This window comes from Myotis yumanensis, unplaced genomic scaffold (assembly GCF_028538775.1).
Source record: "Myotis yumanensis isolate MYYU_CA2020_CCGP unplaced genomic scaffold, mMyoYum1.0.hap1 SCAF_3, whole genome shotgun sequence".
NCBI classification, from domain to species: Eukaryota; Metazoa; Chordata; class Mammalia; order Chiroptera; family Vespertilionidae; genus Myotis; species Myotis yumanensis.
This window is the reverse complement of record NW_027223754.1, coordinates 17,164,828-17,184,396: the sequence shown is the minus strand read 5'-3', so window position 1 is coordinate 17,184,396 and position 19,569 is coordinate 17,164,828. Positions and strand designations below refer to the sequence as shown.

Sequence of the window (19,569 nt, the reverse complement as noted above, 5' to 3'; positions counted from 1 at the left end):
CATCTCCAGAAATTACCCGCTAAACATCTGGTACCTACAGCAAGCAGTACCTGAAACAATTGGTCAGTGTCTCCAAATGGGATTTTTAAAAAGTCAACATGTAAGATATCCAGATGTTGTCCATATCAGACTGGGATATTAATTCTGAACCACAGATAGCATACAAATGAGAACAACTTCACAGTGAAGAGCAACCCTTGAAATATTTTTTAAACTGCAGTGTCAGGGGATCTAGGAAGACGGGCCTCCTGAAACTGCTGGTGGGAGTTAAGTTAGTACAGCGCCTCTACAGAAGATGTGGCAATAAACAGCTTCTGCCTTAAGAAAGAATGTACGCCCTTTGACCCAGAAATTCCACTTCTAAAAGTTTAAGCTGAGGAAATCACTACAGTGCACACACGGATTTAGCTACAAGGATGTACAGGCACTGTTTATATCACAAAGCTGAAAACAAGCTACACAACCAATAATCTCCACTGTCACGCAAAGATGTCCATAACATTGTCAACCGAAAAAAAAGTCAAATGTAAACATCCTAGTACGAGCTTGTCTTTGTTAAAATAGAGGGGTGGGTGTTTGTGTGTGTATGTACACAGAGAAAAGGACTTTAAAAAGATACACACCAGTGTTAACTCTAGTTGTGAAGAAAGGCATTGTCGACTGTATATTTTTTGTTTACCTCTATTTTCTGGGGGGAGGGGAAGGAGGGGGGAGGAGAATTAATATAGGTGGACTTATTTGCCAAAAAGGAAAAAAAAAAAAAGATTTGTTTTTGGGGGGGAAAAAAAAACACAAAAAAAAGTGAAAAGAAACTTGGGCACGATGTGATCCAATTAGGTAAACAGATGGCTTGGGAATTTTGGTAGTCTCAATCCTAAAAAACAAATAAATTAAAAATCCAATGGGTTTATTATTTTCTTTTAATCTCTAAAACAGAATACATTACTACCCTTCCACTGAGGAACTGGGAGAAATGACCCACAGAATTAAGTGCAAAACAGGTTATAAAATATGCAAAAATCTCCCAAGAGCTCATCTCTGCTGCACGCGGAGTCTATGCTGCAGCCCCTGCTACAGGAGCGGGCAATGCCCAGTGACAACCACCACCAAATACTGTGTGACTATCCCAGAGCTTCAGGTAAAGGGAAACCACGTCAGGACCTCACAACAGTTCTCTATCCCATCTCTACATGAGAAGTTTCCTAATTCATATGACTGCAAATTCATCCATTAGGGGTAGGGAGGAAGGTGAGGCATTTATGACAGGCTTCCCAAGCAACATGATTGCACATTCAAAAACATAATGCTCATTAGGTTTGTGGAGAGATTTCGGAGAGCACTGGAGTGAGTGTGGGGAACCAGGTTAAACAGCTGGATTTCTATGTCCGGGTCTCCTGCACCGAGCGGCACCCAAGTTACGCCTGGATTGACCTCCTCAGTGAATAAGGACAAACAACCCTTTGTAGTTAACTTGAGGATGAGCTCACACCAGGAGGATTTCTCTATGTAATCATGACCCATGATTTACAACAATGGAAATAAGAGCCATTTTTAGGTGGATGAAAGGCCTTTCGGGTATTTTGAAAGGGAGAGGAAGAGACAGTTAATGGTTAAAACTTCTCCAAGTATATTTGCCAAAACCAGAAACTCATAATAGGCCAAGCCCCACAAGCACTTTTGAGGCTTTGCTCCCTCCCCACTGACTTGTTCTTTGTTTTGAAGACAGGGCAGTCAGTAGGTTGGGTGCACTATGACCAAATGGCAACAGATGCGGGTCTTGCAAAGGGCAAGATGCTTCCCTTTGATCCAAGAACACGGAGAGAAGGGACAAACATTTCTGATCACGACATTTTCTCTGGGATTCAAGGTTTACCAGCAGTTGCACGAATGTGAAGAGAGCTACAGGCAAAAGCTGCTCTTCCACCCAATAATACCAGACACGCTCCCATTCCTAAACCCATCAAAACCACAAGCGAACCTACAGAAAACATGACAATTGGGAATGCTTGGAAGGCTGAGGCAGAAATGGTCATCAATGCAAAGCATTTTAGTGCCATGTTTTGCACAGTTCTAAGCAGCTTAATGTTGAGCTTATCACTCGTGTCTTATTTTCCTTATAAAAAATACAAGTGGTGTTACATAGATAATAACTGGGAAACAACTAATACCCTAAATGAAAAACATATGCCAAATGTACACTATATATAAGCCTCCAAACAAATCTAAATCAATGTCTATTTCAATATCTGTAAATTAATAACACGACAACAGTAACCTTTCTCAAAAATTTATGTGGCATGAAAATGAGAAAATCTACCAACACGTCAGACACTGGAATTTTCAATGAGGAAAATTTTTCCCTGGACACCTTGAAATTATCAATGATCACATCTCTTTTAAACAATAAGGCATATCTAAAGTACAGTCTGCCAGGACATTTAATGCACATGCTGGGATCTGGACATCAGCTTTAATCTTCCCCTGTTCAGTAGCTGGTGCTGTGACGTAAGCAAACCGACTTCTTTACCCCCAACACACGGTATCCACCAGATACATCAGCAGGCCTTTCTAAAACTGTAGTTACAATGTAAAGCCTAAAAATAGTGGTGTAATCAGTCATCTGTTTTCTTTGAGACGATGTCTGTCTTTTCAAGTGTTCTGAAAACGTAGGTAAACCACAAAACCGTTTTCAATAAAATGTGTATTTCTAATTATTAGTGGGAAGATTTATATTCCTGGAAGAGGGGCGGGGGGGGGGGGGGGGGGGGGGGGAGGTGTGCCCAGAAGAGTAGTTCTTTGGGGCAAGTCAGCAAGAATTTGTAAAAGCAAAGTAATTTTGATAAGACAGCTACTTCCCTAGCAATATAAACTCAGGATCCTGCTGTACAAAGACGGATACAGAGACCAGTCACTTCCAAGTGAAGACAGGACGTTATCCCTAAGTTGGGGTGAGGCCTGGCAGTTCATAGTTCATCTGGGCCAGCTATCCCACATGATTAAATTCCTCCTCCCCCCACCCCCCTCGCCCATAGTTAGGAGAGCAGGAGGAGGCAGAAATCACTCCTACTATCCAGGTTGTCTGTTGAGATTTAGAAAAATAAAGACAGTAGTTAACACAGTTTTTCAAATCTTTGATTTATTTATAGGGTATTTATTAGCAAATCACAACGCCCCATTTTTTACTTATGGAGAAATAGGTAATACCAAACTCATCTCCTTCCTCCATTCCATATTTCTGCATTTTGCTGGTGATGGGTTTTTCAGGAGAAGGCTGAAAGCCAAGGTTAAAGCTAAATGCCACAGTGGGTATAAATCTGCCCAACCTGGTTCCTTCTTGCCTTCTTGGGGCTAACACCCTCCTGAAGAACTTCCCTGGTGCTCACGGTTGGTACCGCCCTGCACTTGGGCCCTTGGGAGAAGAGGCAGGGAAGGAATCTTCTCCGTCTCCTCCCCCATCAGAATGGCTAAAGCAGAGATTAATCTCCAAGCTCTGGTTCTCTGCATAATCCTCCTCAAAACACAGCGACTGCAGGATGGGACTTAAAGAATCCCTTTGTTTAGCGACGGTCATTTCCGGCGTTAGTACACACCCAGAAACTCCTACCCATTTCTCAAGGAGAGGCACTGACTTAGTAAAAAACAAAACAAAGTTCAGGCTTCACACCATTCTCCTCCAAACAGCCTATCCCTCCAGCCCAGGTGGGTGCTGCCCAGAATCACCTCGGGGAACGGAAAGTGGAATAAGTGGGCAATGGGAATGAAGTTACAGTTCTTTTCACGCACAGCAGGCCTTGTCTGTCCAATCCCTACATTTTAGTTCAGGAAACAGAGGCTTCACTGCCTTGTCAAAGATAAAACAGCTGAAATGACTTGTCCTGAGTCCCTGAGAAAAGGAGAGAGAATCATAAGAAAAAAATTTTAAAAACGAATGAAGAGTACTGATGGTCAAGAACTGACTAATGTAAGGATTTATGTACCATTAGTTCTAACACTCTCAGACAATGGATGACCGTGGGGTTTAAAAAGTTCGCTCAAGGTCATGTATTGTGACATGAATGCCACAAATGAGGCTCTTCCAATGGCCTGCGTTTCCGTGAGGGCATCCGTGTGCTCCACTAACAGGCAGTCCGATGACCAAAGGGATAGAGACTTACATTTCTTTCATCCTGAAATGTCATCCGTTCTGCTTTACAACGAATACCAACGGCTCCTGAGCCTGTGGGCCGGCCCAGTGGGTGTGCACTGTGGCTGTGAGGTGCCTCCACAAAAGTTCACAAAACCCAGATTCCACGCTCCCTCCTGGCTACCCATACAGGTGCTTGAGGGCTGAATTTGTCCGGCTACAGCCTACATTATCCTGAGCTACGTGCCTTTTTACTTTGTAGGCAAACGGAGGGAGAGAAAACACGTGGAGCTTGAGGCTAGACTAAATCATAGGACAGAGAGTGCTAAGTCTACCTCCAAATCAATTCCACCTGGGTTACTAACATTAACCCTTTGCAACCCAGCAGTCACATCTGCAAAACAGGAATCAAAGTCACCTTGCCTACGTTTACTCATCACCCCATTCCAGGCCCACAGTGCACTCCTGGCTCCGGGAAACTGTGTACTAGGTCTCCATTCTAACTGGGCGAAGGGAAGGAAGATTCTTTGATGTGTGAAAAATTGTGCATAACCCCTAAGCGGCCCCCTTCCTCCACAAGGGATCTATTACTTACCCACCCAAATTTCTGGCCTAAAAGCTGTGATAATTATACTTTCTGATGTAATTAAGTGGAGATGGGGATCCAGAAATGATCACCTTGAAGGCGGCATTAATTAAAATTTAATCTAAAAACTGCTGGAAAAGGTTTATGATGCTGTGGTGTATTGTACAGGCCAGAGTTTGGCAGGTTGGTTTGTATTCTAGTTATTTAAAAAAATAATTATCGAGCAGTTTCAGGTACTGGGGGTTAAAGGGCCATGAAGTCACATTCCAGGAGTGCAAGACAAATAAGTACACAGGTAAAGTCAGTGACTAAGAAATACTATCTGGAACATGAAAGAGGGATGTAATAGTGGTTTGGAAAGTGGGGCCACTTTAAATTTGGAGGTCAAAGGTCTCTCTGGGTGACATCTGAACTGAGATGCGAATGAATGACAAGGAAGAGGCCGCCCTGTAAACATCTGGGTGTAGGGTGGAACAGCCAGCACAAAGGCCCGGAGGCTGAAACAAGTTTGGCAAGTTGGAGGGACCTAAACAAGGCCCAAGCAGCGGAAGCGTAATGAAGGAGCCTGTGATTCCAGGGAGATGAGGTCAGAGACCAGCAGGGCCCGGTCACATGCACCACTGAAGAAATTCTAAGCTTCTACCCACCAGCTGTAAGACCTTAGACAAGTGACTTAATATCTCAGAGCCTCAGTTTTCTTATCCCTAAACATGGGATGATAACACTTCATGTGGTTTGTTAAAGTGCCATGTTTAAAACAGAGTAGACACTCTTCAGTAAATGCTTCATGAATGAATGTGCAAAAAAAAAAAAAAAATCCACAAATGCTTTTACAAGTCTGATTGTATTTGGATATGTACCTGATCTTCCACTCTCCCTTCCATTAATTTTCTTACACATTAAATGGGACTGAAAAGGAAATCTGAGCAACAAAAATGGTCTCGGCGTTAGTTGGCTCTAACAAATCTTTTGCTCATTAATGGGAAAATGTTTCAAGATCCTGGAAAAGGAGGAATTGGGTTTCGAAAAGTAGAGAGGGGAGAAGGCAGAATCGGAACACAACGATTTGGCCTAGCAGTGGCTGACTGGACTCGGCCGAGCTGTGTTCTTTCTACTGATTAGCAAGGCCCTGGGGAGAAGCAATTAACAATGTTTTCAGTCCTCTGTCACCCAGCATCCCTGGGCAGGCACAGGACGGAAGAGAGTAAGTGAGTGAGAGTGAGAGAGAGAGAGAGAGAGAGAGAGAGAGAGAGAGTGAGTGTGTGTGTGTGTGTGTGTGTGTGTGTGTCTCCCTGTCCGACCGTCCCTCCCCCCAACCCCAAAACACTTCCTGCCGGCTTAGAGGGACACTGTATTGAAAAACAGATGCCTCTTTGGAAACTCACACATTCTAAGTCCTGTAAATCACACATGCTGGGGAAAGTAATTACACTGTTGCAGCACTTCCCCTGTGAGCACAAAGGAAATTCTGGTACTTCTGTAATAAGATAGCACTTTCAATGCGGGACCTTCTCTCTTGAGGCCCCAACCATCCATCCTCTAGGTGGGCATAGGAGGGATTTTCACAAAACTAGATCCTGGGGGTTCCAGGAAAAACATTGTTTTTTAATCTTTGAGATTTCTCTTAGAATAATGTTGGCCACCTGCCAGCATACCTACCTGGTGACATAATTCAGGAAGAGCAAAGGAACGTCATTTAAAAATCAACTCATGAGAAATAAAGATTAATTCAAAGTAGGAACTTGTTTTCAAGGGTTGGTGAGATGCACCCCAATTTTGAGACACCCAGATTTCTCGCACCTTCCTCAAATCCAAGGGGCTGGGAGGACTGAGCAAGGCGACTACGGTTATGGCCCTCAGCATTTACATTTGTATAACAATGCTGTATTACAGCCCGGAATTTCGAGCTCATCTTCCTGGTGTGATTGGCATTTATTACTGCTATTTCCTTTTTCTCCCCTATTCTACATAATATGCATCATAATGGTTACAGTGGAGTTAAAACCTATGAGAAACACAAAATGTAGACAACAGTCTTCAATTCCCAGGCCCTCTTTTTTCTTTCTCCACCAGCAGACCCTTAGCCGAGAGCAGAAAAGGCAGCACATTGAAAATGTGACCCACAGAATAGACGACGTAGGTCTCTGGCCGAAGGCTCATTTTGCTATTTCACCTCCTCCTCCCCCGAAATAAAGTCAAAAAAGAACAAAGCAACTCGGGGAAATTTTTTTTCTTAGAAAAAAACTCAAGACTCTCCAAGCCGCCCGTCCACCTGTACGTTCCAAGCCCACCTACAAATGTTATGGTAGCTTGACCTTCCCTTCTAGGCACCGGGGGGGGGGGGGGGGGGGGGGGGGGGGGGAGTGTGAAAGCCTGGGAATTAACTAAAAATTTTAGAGGAGAACAATTTCCATTGACTGGATGAAAGCAAAAAAAAGTGTAAGAGAAATACTATAGATACCTAGGTTTTTCTAAGCTCCTCCCTCTTCAGGCTTTCAAATGGTTTCAGTATACCAAACACGACTAGGTGATAATTAGGCAGACTATATGTGATACATTTTTATATTCCTACATTACAGAGTGCTTTAACATTTTTGCTTTAATTTTCCCCAAGTTCTCCCCCTCTCCCCAAACACTTTTTTGCATAGATAAAGATTTAAGTAAAATGTATTTCTCTTTTGTTGCCTACCCACATGGGCCGCCTAGAAAACAGAGTCCTGGCATCTCTCTTCAATTTTCTGGGCTCGCACTCACATTTGCCCACCGGTTCAGTTACCAGCCATAGGTTCTTGGATTCTTCTGAAAATCGCTTTTCAAAATCAGACCTCTGCATCTCCAAACCAACATCTTCGTCACCTACTTGCCTCTTTTTGCTCCCCTCTCAGCCTCCCTATCTTCTATTTCTACAAATACAGCCAACTATTTAGCTAGTCGCCCACTGGGGAAACGCAAGAGGCTTCCCAGATGCAGCTGGTGGTCTCTTCCGTGAATCTGACAGTTGTTGAGGCCCCTGAACACCTCCGTGTCTCTGGTTCAGTGGCCACTCCAAAACCTGCTGCATCCCCTTTCCCACTGGAACGTTCCAGAATGCCAGGTCTCTACTCCATAGCAGCCCAGATCCCATCACAAGATAAAGTCTGACTCCCGGGAACGAAAGGCCAGCTCCTCCATCATCTCCCCTCTGAAGCCTCCCCTGACTCTTCCTTCCTCTCCCACAGGCCTTGCTTGCTGTCTCCAAAAAGAGTCCTTTTAAAAAAGCCCCTGTATTTTCATACATAGGCCAATCTTTCTCCCACTGTCTCAACCCTTTCCTCATCTGACTGAATCTTAACTGAGACATAGCTCAACTGTCACCTCTTGTCAAAGCTCTCCTTCACACAGCTCCCTCAGCCTCTCCTCCTTGCAGTGTGGACTGTGTTCTGCTGTAACATGGTGCTTTATTACACCTGTCTGTTTACACAGGGCAATCACCCCTAAACTGGGAGCATTACCTCTCAAAGGCCTTGGCACCCCCAGAATCTGCACATCAAGGCCCCCACTACTCAGCCTCTCAGTGGCTCCCTATAAAATGAGGTTCATCATCATGGCGGTGCCCAGATCAACTTGTTCTGAGGATGAAACAATGTCAATACACATCAACTGCTTGCCATTACTTGACACATAGTAAATATTCAAAAGTTAACAACCATTTCGTGGGTGAATGGATAAAAAGAGTTCTGAAAACTTCATAGGATCAAATATTCTAGTATTTTCTTATTTCTGCTTTCAGTAAACATGACAAACTGGGCAACTTTATTCTGAGAAACTCAAAGATGTGTATTGGTTTTATATGCAGTCAAGCACTCCCCACCCCAAACACACACAATACACTGAGGTTGTTTCAAACAGTCTTCCAATGCACATTAAAGAGTCATACCCAAGTTAGCCCCAGCCATCAAATAAACTCATCCCCATCAGGGACGGTATTCTGATACTGACATAGCATCAATTTAAATATCCGGTCCGTCCTGCATGGCCTCAAGCCCCCTGAGCCATGCAGACACTTTTGCTACAGCTATTATTAAGGTTCATTCCCCTCATTCCTTCCTAAGTTTTTTCTTTGACCAAAGCAAGCACTGTTCAAGAGGAACATCTGCATTCCCTTTCTCCTATCCCCAGGCAGACACTAAGGTGCCAAGTGAAACTGAACACAAACATTCCAAAGTGGCTGTCACACAGGGCAGGCTTGTTTGGGAACTCAGGGAGCCCTGTGCTCTTCCACCCAGGCTTGGAGAAGCCCGTGTCCAAAGATCAAAGAGAGGTCCACAAATTCTAAAAACCCAAATGCACCTGGGAATGAGCAGCCCACACGGGCAGGGGCTGCTGGATGGACCAGGCATGCTCACCTGTGAACTCAAATGGAGGCTACTCATGGCAGGTGGAGGAAGTGAATTTCCCACCTGATCCATCCATGACCTCTAAATCCCCTGTGGGCAAGGGGTCTCAATCATAAACAGTGGCTGCTTTTTAACAGCTTACCTATGCAAGGTCATCATCACCAACCCTACCGATAAGGCTATTTTATAAATTGTGCATGTATAAGGAAGTGTGGATGTGAGTGAGTGAGAGAGAGAGAGAGAGAGAGAGAGAGAGAGAGAGAGAGTGTGTGTGTGTGTGTGTGTGTGTGTAGCTTGCAACTTTGTATGGTACTTTGCTGGTGCTAGGGTACTATCCATGGGTAGGTGATGAGTGTTGGGAATACTGTGATAAGATGTCACTGATCTTTAAAAAAAAAACTACAGGAAAGAAGGTAGTGATTCAGGAATTAAACGAAGATAACAGAAAGCTAAAGAGATAACTGGAATTCTGAGGAAAATCTCTTTGGGATTGGGTGATGGGATCCTGCAAAAATGAAGGCTGAAACTTGAAAGCAATTCAGGCAAAATCAAGAGGGAAACAGTGGGTGAAGCCAGTGGTTCGCAGAGTACGTTAAGGCAATTTTGTCAAGTTTGGATCTTATTGTGTGGAGAACAGAGCAGCGCTGAAGGAGTTGAGGCTGAGGGAGTCAGAGGACACTGCAATAGGGTGTAGGGATGGATTGAGAAAACAGATTAGAACAAAGAGAGCTGCTCAACACCACGAAAATGAGCCAGGATAAAGGAGTAAGTGAGAAACATGAAGAAAGGCTAGGAGAACAGAAGAGGTCGGATTCCTGCAGCCACGCTTGTGAACAAAACAGAATGTAACCAGCCCAATGGTTTCGTGACACCTACAGATACGGCAAAGAAATTTAATGACATCTACAAAGCAAAAGATGTTATTTTTGTTCACGTGTTCATTTTAGAAAATCCAGAAAGCACAGAAAAACATCAGAAAGTAAATAAAAATGATCTATAATCCACCAATCTGATCATTTTTATTAGTATTTGATTTTACATATGTATTTTTTAAAGAACTGGCATCACGTGGTATAGACATTAAAAATCTTTTCTTTTCACTTACTGTTATAACATTGAGGATTATCCCCTCAATTAAAATGTAGTCAGAAGCAGGAAGAGACAAAATCAGATTCTCCCAGGTAGCCTTCAGAAGGGAGTGCGGCAATGCGGACACATTGCTTCTAAGATTTCTGACCTCCAGAACTGGGAGGAAATACATTTCTGTTGGTTTAAGTCCCCAAAATATTTTTTTCTTCCCCAGCCCATCACTGATCTCTTTTGTCCTAGCCAAACCACCTATCCAATAAACAAATGCCATTGGAAACAAAGAAGCCTGAACATGAACATAAGGGTTTACCAGGGAAAAACCACCAATAACTTTTGTTATTGGGGAAATAACAAAGGTGCGTGCCATGTTGGCAGGGGTCTTGCAGCATCATTTTACTATGAAGTCACCACATTTTCATCCAACACTCTTGTCGCCGAATCTATCCTATGACTGAGTATAAGTTTATTGTATTAGATCTGATTTGGAGTAACAGAAACTCCAGGCTTGGTTAAATTGTATGAAAACATTCTGTACTTTTCCCAAGTCATCATATAGATGAATCTTAACACTCAATGAAAACCTGAGGTTGCCACACCAAAATGACATGGTACCCTTTCTCTGTGCCAATTATAAGAAACAATTTTCTTCATGACCCTGATATTTTGGCAAAATTACTAACCACTTTAAAGGAAGGAATGTGAGGTAAAGATTTGTATTAATTTCTGAAAAACTGACTTTACGTGATTTCTGCCCAACATCTTTTTGATCAACATTCCAACACTGCCAAGTTCTTTGCTTTTTTAGATTTAAGTACAAGAAAATTCAGTCAACGCAATTTAGGGAGAAATTACTCTAACACCAGCACCTCAACATAATAAAACACTTTAAGAAATAATCTGTAATCAGCCTAAAAAGTACCCAATGACACAGATAAAATGAAAGTAAAAATAAAACCAAATTATATATTTAGCTTATTTCCCAAAAAGAAATTCCTATTTTGAAAATTCAATTGACCAAAAAGACATTATTTCTACCTACTACTAGATTTTAAAAGAGCTCAAATTTCAAACAACTGATAAGTTTAATCATTACTTATATATTAATAAAGTCTGATAAAGTGTAAACTACCAAAGGTGTTTCAGAGAATACTGCCTAGTGCAAAATTAGAGGCAAATTCTAGGAATCATTTTGTTAATTGCATAATGATGTAAGAAATAATCTAATACCCTCTACATAAGCCTTATAACTCTCAGGTCCCAGAAAGATTTTGACAACCGGTTTTCCTTGATAGGAACAACGTGCACAGCAATGCACATGTACAGCATACTAGTAGTCAGAAAGCCAGATGTGTTATCTCTTACACAGTTGGCTGGCCAAATCTTAAAATTATTTTTTTCTCAAAGTTTTAAATATTATCCAAAACAGAAGTCTATGTCCTGTCCAAGTTCTGAAAAACTTCCAAACTTAAAGAGCTGCAGAAAATTCTCCTAAATCCTAGACTGCTCAATCTATACCGTTGTAACCAAGTAAGTGTTTTTGTAGCAGTTACTTCAGTGTAAGCTTTAGAAGCTGGGATGAAATGTCCAGGAAGATAAAAGAAACTTATTTTAAAAATAGGGAAAAAAAATTACTTGGATTCTATAATGTGGCTCTCAGAGAGAGTAAATTACCCTGATGATCTATGAAATAAACTATTTTCTCTTGATGATTGGACTCTTTTCCCCATCAATTCAATCACCACCAGAAACTACAACAAGACACATTTTTTCCACGCTTGCCATTAAGTATATGTACATTTTGTGTGTGCTGTTTACTGGAGTCCTCAGCTAAGACTTGTAAAGGGGTTTGAGGACAAATTGCTGATCGCTGGGTGGGCGGGAAAAGGATCCAGGGTGGTGGTTTTGTACAATGCTGAGCACATTAATGGAACTCACTAAAAACCATATTTATTTTACTTGTGGCTTTCAGGGTTAGACAAAAGAGGTTAGGAGTTTTTCCAAATCAAAACATAAACCCAAACCAGGGAATGAGGGCAAAATTACCTGGATCATTCAGGCCAACTTACTCACTTATCCTGAAATTTTAACATTATAAACCCTCTCTCTTCACCTCTTGTTCAACTTGGGTTCTGAAATCTTCCTAACTGTCCTCTTATTTTAAAAATAACCAATACCTTGCTAAGACTACGGACACTTCCTTGAGCCACATGCCATTCCCACCTGAGAGAACAGTCAGGGTAACAGGACAGGGAAAAGGCAGTGACTGTACTGTGATCGCCTGTGATTCTAATTGGACACAACCTCACAGGTACTGTCAGCCGTTAGACTGAGAAAGGTCAAGCAGAAAAATGTGACTTTTCTCTATTTAACTTTGTCAAGTTAAGTAGGTTATGATTGGGAATACACAAACCTCTTTTGCTACCTACACCAAAAGCAAAAAAAAAAAAAAAAAAAATTGGTTTGCCTGATTTAACTTTTTTCCATTTACAAGTTTTCTCATTTGGGTGAACACACAGAAAGATGGTTTCATACAATATAGTCCCACCCTTAGAAGTAAACAGACTGACAACCCAATTGAAATAGAAAGGTTTCTAAAGCAAGTATTACAGTGATGTGTTAGGTGAATTAGTTAAATGTAGCAATTCAAAAAAAAGGCAAACTTTTCATGTTTCTTAAATTTTACTTCAAAGGTAGGGAAAGTAAATAGCAAAGCAACCAGTAAGGTTCAAGAAAAAGTGGAACTTGAAATGTGAACCTTCATCTCTTTGAAAAAGAAAATGTCTTTACTATTCCTTCACTTGTAGTTAAACACAAGAATGTAAACAACACTTTTCAAATTAACAGTTTATAATCAAATAGGCAATTTCCTCCAGTGGGAAGGCAAGTTTCAGCTTGCAGCAATTCACTTAGGTCACACTACCATACAATTGTGTTAAAATTCAAATCTGGTGCTAATTTTGCATACTCTTAGAGGTCTCCCCTCTAGCTTCCCCATTTAAATATGCCCCATTTTACAAGTGGACAATGTGCGGATGGCTTACAGGCATTTATTAAATCCTCCACTTCACTATCAGAATTTTAGATTACACACAACACAATATCTCAGTACTAGTCATCTTAACACCCTAAAGGCTTTAGAAGTTTAGTATCAGTTTACCTTTCTGTTAACCTTATCTATTAGGGTGAATACCTGTAAGAATGCTTTATAGGTCCTATCTAGATACATACTTGCTTGCATCTACACGCACTCTAAAGTTCTTTTCAGAATGTTTACGAACTCAAGTAGGTGGGCTCTTAAAAAGTAGGCGAAACGTATTGCTTCTTGGACCCCCGATACTGTACCTGCAGGAACAGAAGCATCCCATACGATACCACAAGTATATTGACACGATTCTGAAGCCTGTGTTCCGGAGTCCCCTCCCACCCTTACTGAATTTTCTTTCTATTAAAGGAGCGCTGCGCTGCCGCAACCTTCTCATCGTTATTACGGACCCACCACAAGAAATTTAGGCTCAGAAGTCAGAGTCCTATTTAAAATAGCTTCGATGAGCACTTGGCGAATTGTAAACTTTTAAGCTTTTTTTGCCCCCCTACTCCTCGGCGCCGCGTCGCCCTAAATTTACAAAAACCTAATCAGCCCAGGTTCGGGGTCTTTGACTCATCAGAGAAGAATGTGGCTCAGGAGTTATCTATTAATCCAAAATGCCTCCGCTGGAAAGATATTTCACCCAGAACTTTCAGCGCTGAGAGGGAGGGGGCAGGGCGCAGAAGGTATCTCTGAAGACGAACTTTCCCCGGGTTCTTCCTTAAACCGCACACACACGCACCCCCCACCGCCGCGCACCCCGCCGCTCCCCGCGCCGCACGCAGGGCTGGGTCCTGACCCTCCGCGTCCCCGGGACCTGAGGTCACTCCGGAGTCAGTTTTCGATTCCGCTTTTAAAAATCTCGGGGAAACAAAGCTGAGCGTTATGCTTCCGAAAAGTCCGAAAAGTTACGCAATGGGAGGCACGCACCCACAACAACACACTCTTCGCGGATACACCCTCCCGGGGCCACGGTCCGGGGCCGCTCCCCACCCCGGCCCGCCGGCCGCTCCCGCGCCGGGGAGGAAGCCCGCGCGGCCGGTGCCCCGGGGCGCCCCGAGCCCCTCCGTACCTCTTCCTCCTGAAGGTTGGCCTCGCTCGCGGTGTTCTCCTTCTCGGCTTTGACGCCGTTGTTCATCTTCCCGGTGCTCCCTCGCCGGGCAGGCTGGGCGCGGGGCGCTCGCCCACTCTTCCCTTCCCCGGGCGCGGCGGGCTGTGCCGGGCAGCGGCGGCGGGCGCCTCAGGAAGTGCGCGGGGGACTCCGGGCAGGGCGAGGCGCCGGCTGACCGAGCGGGGACCGAGGCCACCGGGACGCGGGCGGGAGACCTGGAGAGCGAGGGCGGGCGCGAGGGGAGGAAGGAAGAAAGGATGGGGCGAGGACGCGCGTTCCAGGGACCCCCGAGAGTTGGGGAGGTGGCCGAGTAGGGGCTGGGGGGGCCGCAGCCCGAGCCTAGCAGCTACTGAAAGGCGGGGGCGAGGGGCGCCCAGGGAGGAGGAGGAGGAAGAAGAGCGGGGCGGCGGGGAGCGGGCCGCGGCTGGGACGCTGGGACGCTGGGACGCAGGGACCCGAGAGCCGCTGAGTGCGCGCTCCAGGCAGGCTCTGGGAAGTCCGGGATCCAAGCAGCTCCCTTTCTCTCGCCTTCCTCCCTCCCCTCCCCACTCCCTCCTCCCCTCCCGCTCCTCCTCTTGCCTCCGCCCTCCCCGGACAGGGCAGTTGGTTGTCGCCGGGAGGGACGGGACGCGGACGGCGAAGCCCCCCGCGAGAGGAGGGGCTGGGAGGGGCTACGGGCTGTGGGGGACGCAGCCGACCCCCTGTCCCCGGCTCCGCGGTAGGTCGGAGGGTGAGGGCCGCTGAAGGGGAGGGATGGTCAGGTCCTCAGGGTTCGCCTGCTTCGGGGCGCCCCGACGGCCGTGCGGGGCCCCGAGTGGGTGAACTGGCCGGGCGCGTGAGTTGGGTGCGGGGCTCCGGAGAGCCAGGCCCTGTCCGTGCGACCCCCTCCAAGTGTGATGTGCGACTTTTGTTTGCGGGCTTCTCACGAGGGATCTGCACCCCCTGTCCCGAAGCCTGCCCCTCCTTTTCAGGACCGGATTAGACCCATTCCTTCCCTTCCTAGCCGGCAGCTGGAAATGACAGGCTGCGAGAACGCGAGTGACATCCGGGGGCGGCCCGCGTGGGCGTTTGGAGGCGCAGCTCCCAGCCGCCTCCCACGCCGGGTCCCGCGAAACCGCCGCCGTGGCTCTCCGCTGGGCTCCCGGGCCCCTGTGCAGACCCCCTCGCAGCCCGCCCCAGGCTGTTCTGGGATTTATCTGTCTACCTGGCTGGCTTTCTCACTCTTTTGAGAGCTCCCCCCTGGACGACGAGACCGTAACCTGTTTATCTTTTAGTCTCACGGCTTTTAAAATGCGCGACCTGGTATATAGTAGACACTGGACAAATATGTGTTCCCTGCAAGCCCAACTGGAGGCCAGTACAGACCTTCAGAGAGAGAGGGTCGGAGCCCCTGAAAGAAAGGGCCGGCCTTCTGGAGGTCGGAGCACGAGGCTTGTTTACGCACCAGCCTCGGGAGCACCGCTCCGTTTCCTTTCCTCACCTGCGAAGTGGGTGTAGTGATGTTTATCTCCCAGCAGTTTGCAGTTAGAGTCGATTATAGTTTGGTAGATAGAGCGATAGCACCTAGCACGCATTCTTACCCAGTTTAAGTTTACAATACATGGAAGTTAACATTGTTATTAACATTGTTCCACTTATTCCTGGGCCACGGGGAGCTTTTCCAGTACTGTATCATTTAAGCTTTTCAAACGTGACTGCTACAAACACACACATTGAAAACTCCATACAGCCGTAGGTTCTGGTTCACTTCCCGCCCCCCAGGAATTCCGCCTCCCAGCGTGCCGTTCCTTTAGCACAGCAACAATCACCATTGCTAATTATTTGCTTACTTCACTGTTTTTCTCCCCACCCCACCCCCACCCCAGCGGACAGTCTTTAAGGAACTGGTTTGAGCGCTGCTGGGCAGGGGAGAGGGCAGCGGTGGGAACTTAAGATAAGGCTTCCGTGTTGGGGAGTTCAAAGCGGTGTTGTGGCGACAAGATACCCCAAACAACTCCACGGCAACATAATCGCACATCCTGGTTTAAATTGCGGAAAGCAAAGAAAATACCTGCTTTAAGAGCATAGTGAAGAGAAAACCAGTAGTGATACTTGGATTTTTCTTGGTGGTGAGGGGGGTCTGAAGATTTTGATGCGGAGGTTTAATGGCTGGCATGATGTCATTTCTCTCTCTGGGAAAAGAAAGGTGTGTCCTGGATAAAAATGAACCCAGGGTCTTCAAATAGCAATAGAAGTTCGGAGGAGGCAATTAATCTGGAAACTTGGACAGCCGGTCCCACTTCCAGTTCCTCACTCTGGTATAGGAGGAGCCACGAGGGGGCACTGTGTTCCCGAGCAATGGCCGAGTGGTGGTCTTGGGCTCCTGTGCTGACCAGTAATGCCAGCACTTTACCCTCCTTGCCCTTTCTTGCCCTTTACTGAACACGCTTCACAGAAAGGCATTGTGTTGCTGCTGCCTGGCAAAGGCCCAAGAAAAATGACAGTTGATCTAGTCACTGATGGTTCCAGTCAGACTCTGTATAAGTATGTGGAAGGTGTGTGATTCCAGGATGCTGGGAGAACCTCCCCTACCCCCACTCAGGGGAAATGTGGCTTCATTCCAAACGGAGAACCTGATTCTTTTGTCTTTAAGCCAAGCCAGCACTTTGTCCATTGTTAAAAGTCAAAAATCTCTGGGATTAAAAAAAAAAAAGTAAGTTTCATGCGAGGATCCTTGTTTGGCTTACTCATTGTTGTGTTCCCAATACCTATGCAGTGCCTAACACATAGTAGGCTCTCAATAATTTTTTTACGTTGTCTTATCAGTTTTGACTTTCAGGCTTGAATGACGTTAGATTCTTCCCTGATGGGGCAGGAGGGTGTGAATTCGTGGCAGCGTCTGAGCATGGAGAGCTGCCGTGAGGGCACTGGGAAGATTCATGGTAGTGATCTTTATTCGTTATTTTGCAGAGGGGAGACCCCAGGTAGAGAGCTTGTGCAGAATGGGACAACTGATGAGATTTCAAGAAAGGGAAAGATAAAACTGCACCACTCAGCCAGTCAGCTGACGCTTCAGGCAGTTCACAACAAAGCAGGGAGACCTAGAATATTGAGTCAACGGTGAGAGTGAAATTCAGAGTGTTTTCAGAAAAGTGTGTGGGTTGGGAGTACTATGCCAGTAAAAGGAGGGCTCCTGTTTTGTCCTTTCCATTAAGATGGTTTTAGGCTTATCGAAAGAACAACAGAATCGTGTTGCCAACAAAACTCAATAAAAATCTGTAAATTTGGCTATTTATAAAACCTCGTGAGTGTGGGGAGAGAGTTTGTGTGGGAGGTGATGGGGTTGCGGGGAGAAGGGGCATGTACATTCCTTCGGGATATAAATGATCTTTATTACCTGTTTACTACTTCAAAGAAAGAGAATTCCAAAAGTGAGATCTCCGCAGTAGCAATAGTTTCCAGACGCACGAAGTCATAAGACAACAAAGGGACTTTATATCCTAGAAAAAATAGGGCTAATGACCAAGAAACATCTGCTTTCTGTCCTGCCCACCACCCTACCGCATTGCTTCTGGCCTACCAGGTTCCATGCTGGATTGGTAAGGAAAGATTGTATGCACCTGTAGTTTTTATTACTCATCTCTGCTTCTCTGGCAGTGTTCATTTTGAGGCGTGCTTTAAGAAATCTAAACCTGTAATTATGTCTTAAATGCTTCTCTCTGGGAATCCCAGGCATAAAGGTCTATTTTGAGGCATGGGCTTTGTATCTTTGTTAGCACTACAGCAGAAAGCTACAGTATCTACCACATGTGTTGTGATGAATTCTTCTGCATCCTCTGCTGGACCAAAAAAAGTTTTTGAGGCCAGAGTCTGTGTTTTATTGGGTTTTGTCATCCTTGACATTGTTTTTTCTCCCTCACCACTCTCTCACCCACCTCCAGGCTGTCACCACCGTCCCCTGATTTATTTATTACCTTTTAATTATGGCAAAAACACAGAACATAGTATTACCATCTTAACCATTTTTAAGTGTACAGTAGGATGAAGTATATTTACATTGTTGTGCAACATCCTCCTGATCTTTTTACCTCCTAAATAGTTCTGAGATTCAATCACTTCCCTCCAATTATTTGTGGAAGCCCACGCAGCCATGTGGAGAGGCCCACGTGGAAGAGAATTGCAGCCCCAGCTGAGCTCTCGGCGGACAGCCGGTACCAATTGCCAGCTTGTCAGTGAGTTATCTTGGAAGTGGATAATCCAGCCCTAGTTTAGCTGCTCAGCTGACGCCACATGAAGGCGGGATGAGCTGTCTTCACTGAGTCTAGCCCAAGTTGTAAAATTGTTAGCAAAAAAAGTGAGTGCTGTTGTGTAAATACACTAAGCTCTAGGGTGTTTTTGTTATATAGCAATAGAGGACTGGAACATAATTGCATACCTAAAAGGGAGGTCCTGCTATCACAGAAACCTAATGGCAAAGGTCAAATCCAAGGTGATATCAAGGAAATATGGCCTTAAGGAAATTCAAAGCAAGGGTATAGCTACAAGACCTTGTTGTGGTAAGCAGCCTTTATAATGGCCCCCAATGATCCTTACCTGCTGGTATTCTAGCTGTCGTGTAGTCCCCTTCCCTGAGTATGAGCTGGACCTAATGATTTGCTTTTAATAAACAGAGAATGGCAAAAGTGATGGGTATCATGTCCAGGTTAGATCACGAAGAGAACATGGTCCCCATTCTACACACCCTTTCTTGCTCTCTCACTTGCTGCCCATCATGGAAGACAGCTGCTATGAGCTATCCTCTGGAAAGGCCCATGTGGCAAGGAATACTGCAGGCTTCCTTCCAAGAGCAGAAAGGAACTGGGGTTTTCAGTCCAACAACCCAGAGGAACTTAATCCTGTGAACAACCATGTGAGCAAGCTTGGAAGTGAATCTTCGCTAAATGCAGCCTTAGATGAGACCTGTTGACTTAATGTTTGAATCCCACCAAAAGTCATATTATGTAGCCCTAACCTGAAATGTGATAGCAGTAGGGTCTTTGAGAATAGTGTTTAGATGAGATCATGAGGGTAGAGCCCCCATGATGATATTAGTGCCCTTATAAGAAGAGAGACAAGCTTGCACTCTCTATGCCATATGAGGCTACTACTATGAGAAGTTGAGCATATGCAAACCAGGAAGACAGCCCTCACCAAGAACTAAATTGGTTTGAGAAGGCTAAA

The 19,569-nt window shown here is 45.1% G+C and overlaps 1 protein-coding gene across 6 annotated transcripts in view; it reads right to left on the bottom strand.

The window, feature by feature from the left end:
* The window catches only part of RBPMS (RNA binding protein, mRNA processing factor), a 167,662-nt gene extending 152,765 nt beyond the window's left edge, over positions 1-14,897 (bottom strand). For 2 of the 6 annotated variants that reach the window (XM_070408341.1, XM_070408342.1), the window contains exon 1: positions 14,332-14,897. In XM_070408341.1, the coding sequence (XP_070264442.1) occupies positions 14,332-14,397 (66 nt within the window). In that variant the 5' untranslated portion in view covers positions 14,398-14,897. The remainder of the gene's footprint in view (positions 1-14,331) is intronic. The other 4 variants (XM_070408346.1, XM_070408344.1, XM_070408343.1 and 1 more) reach the window with 3 other exon arrangements.
* Positions 14,898-19,569: the final 4,672 nt, after the last annotated feature.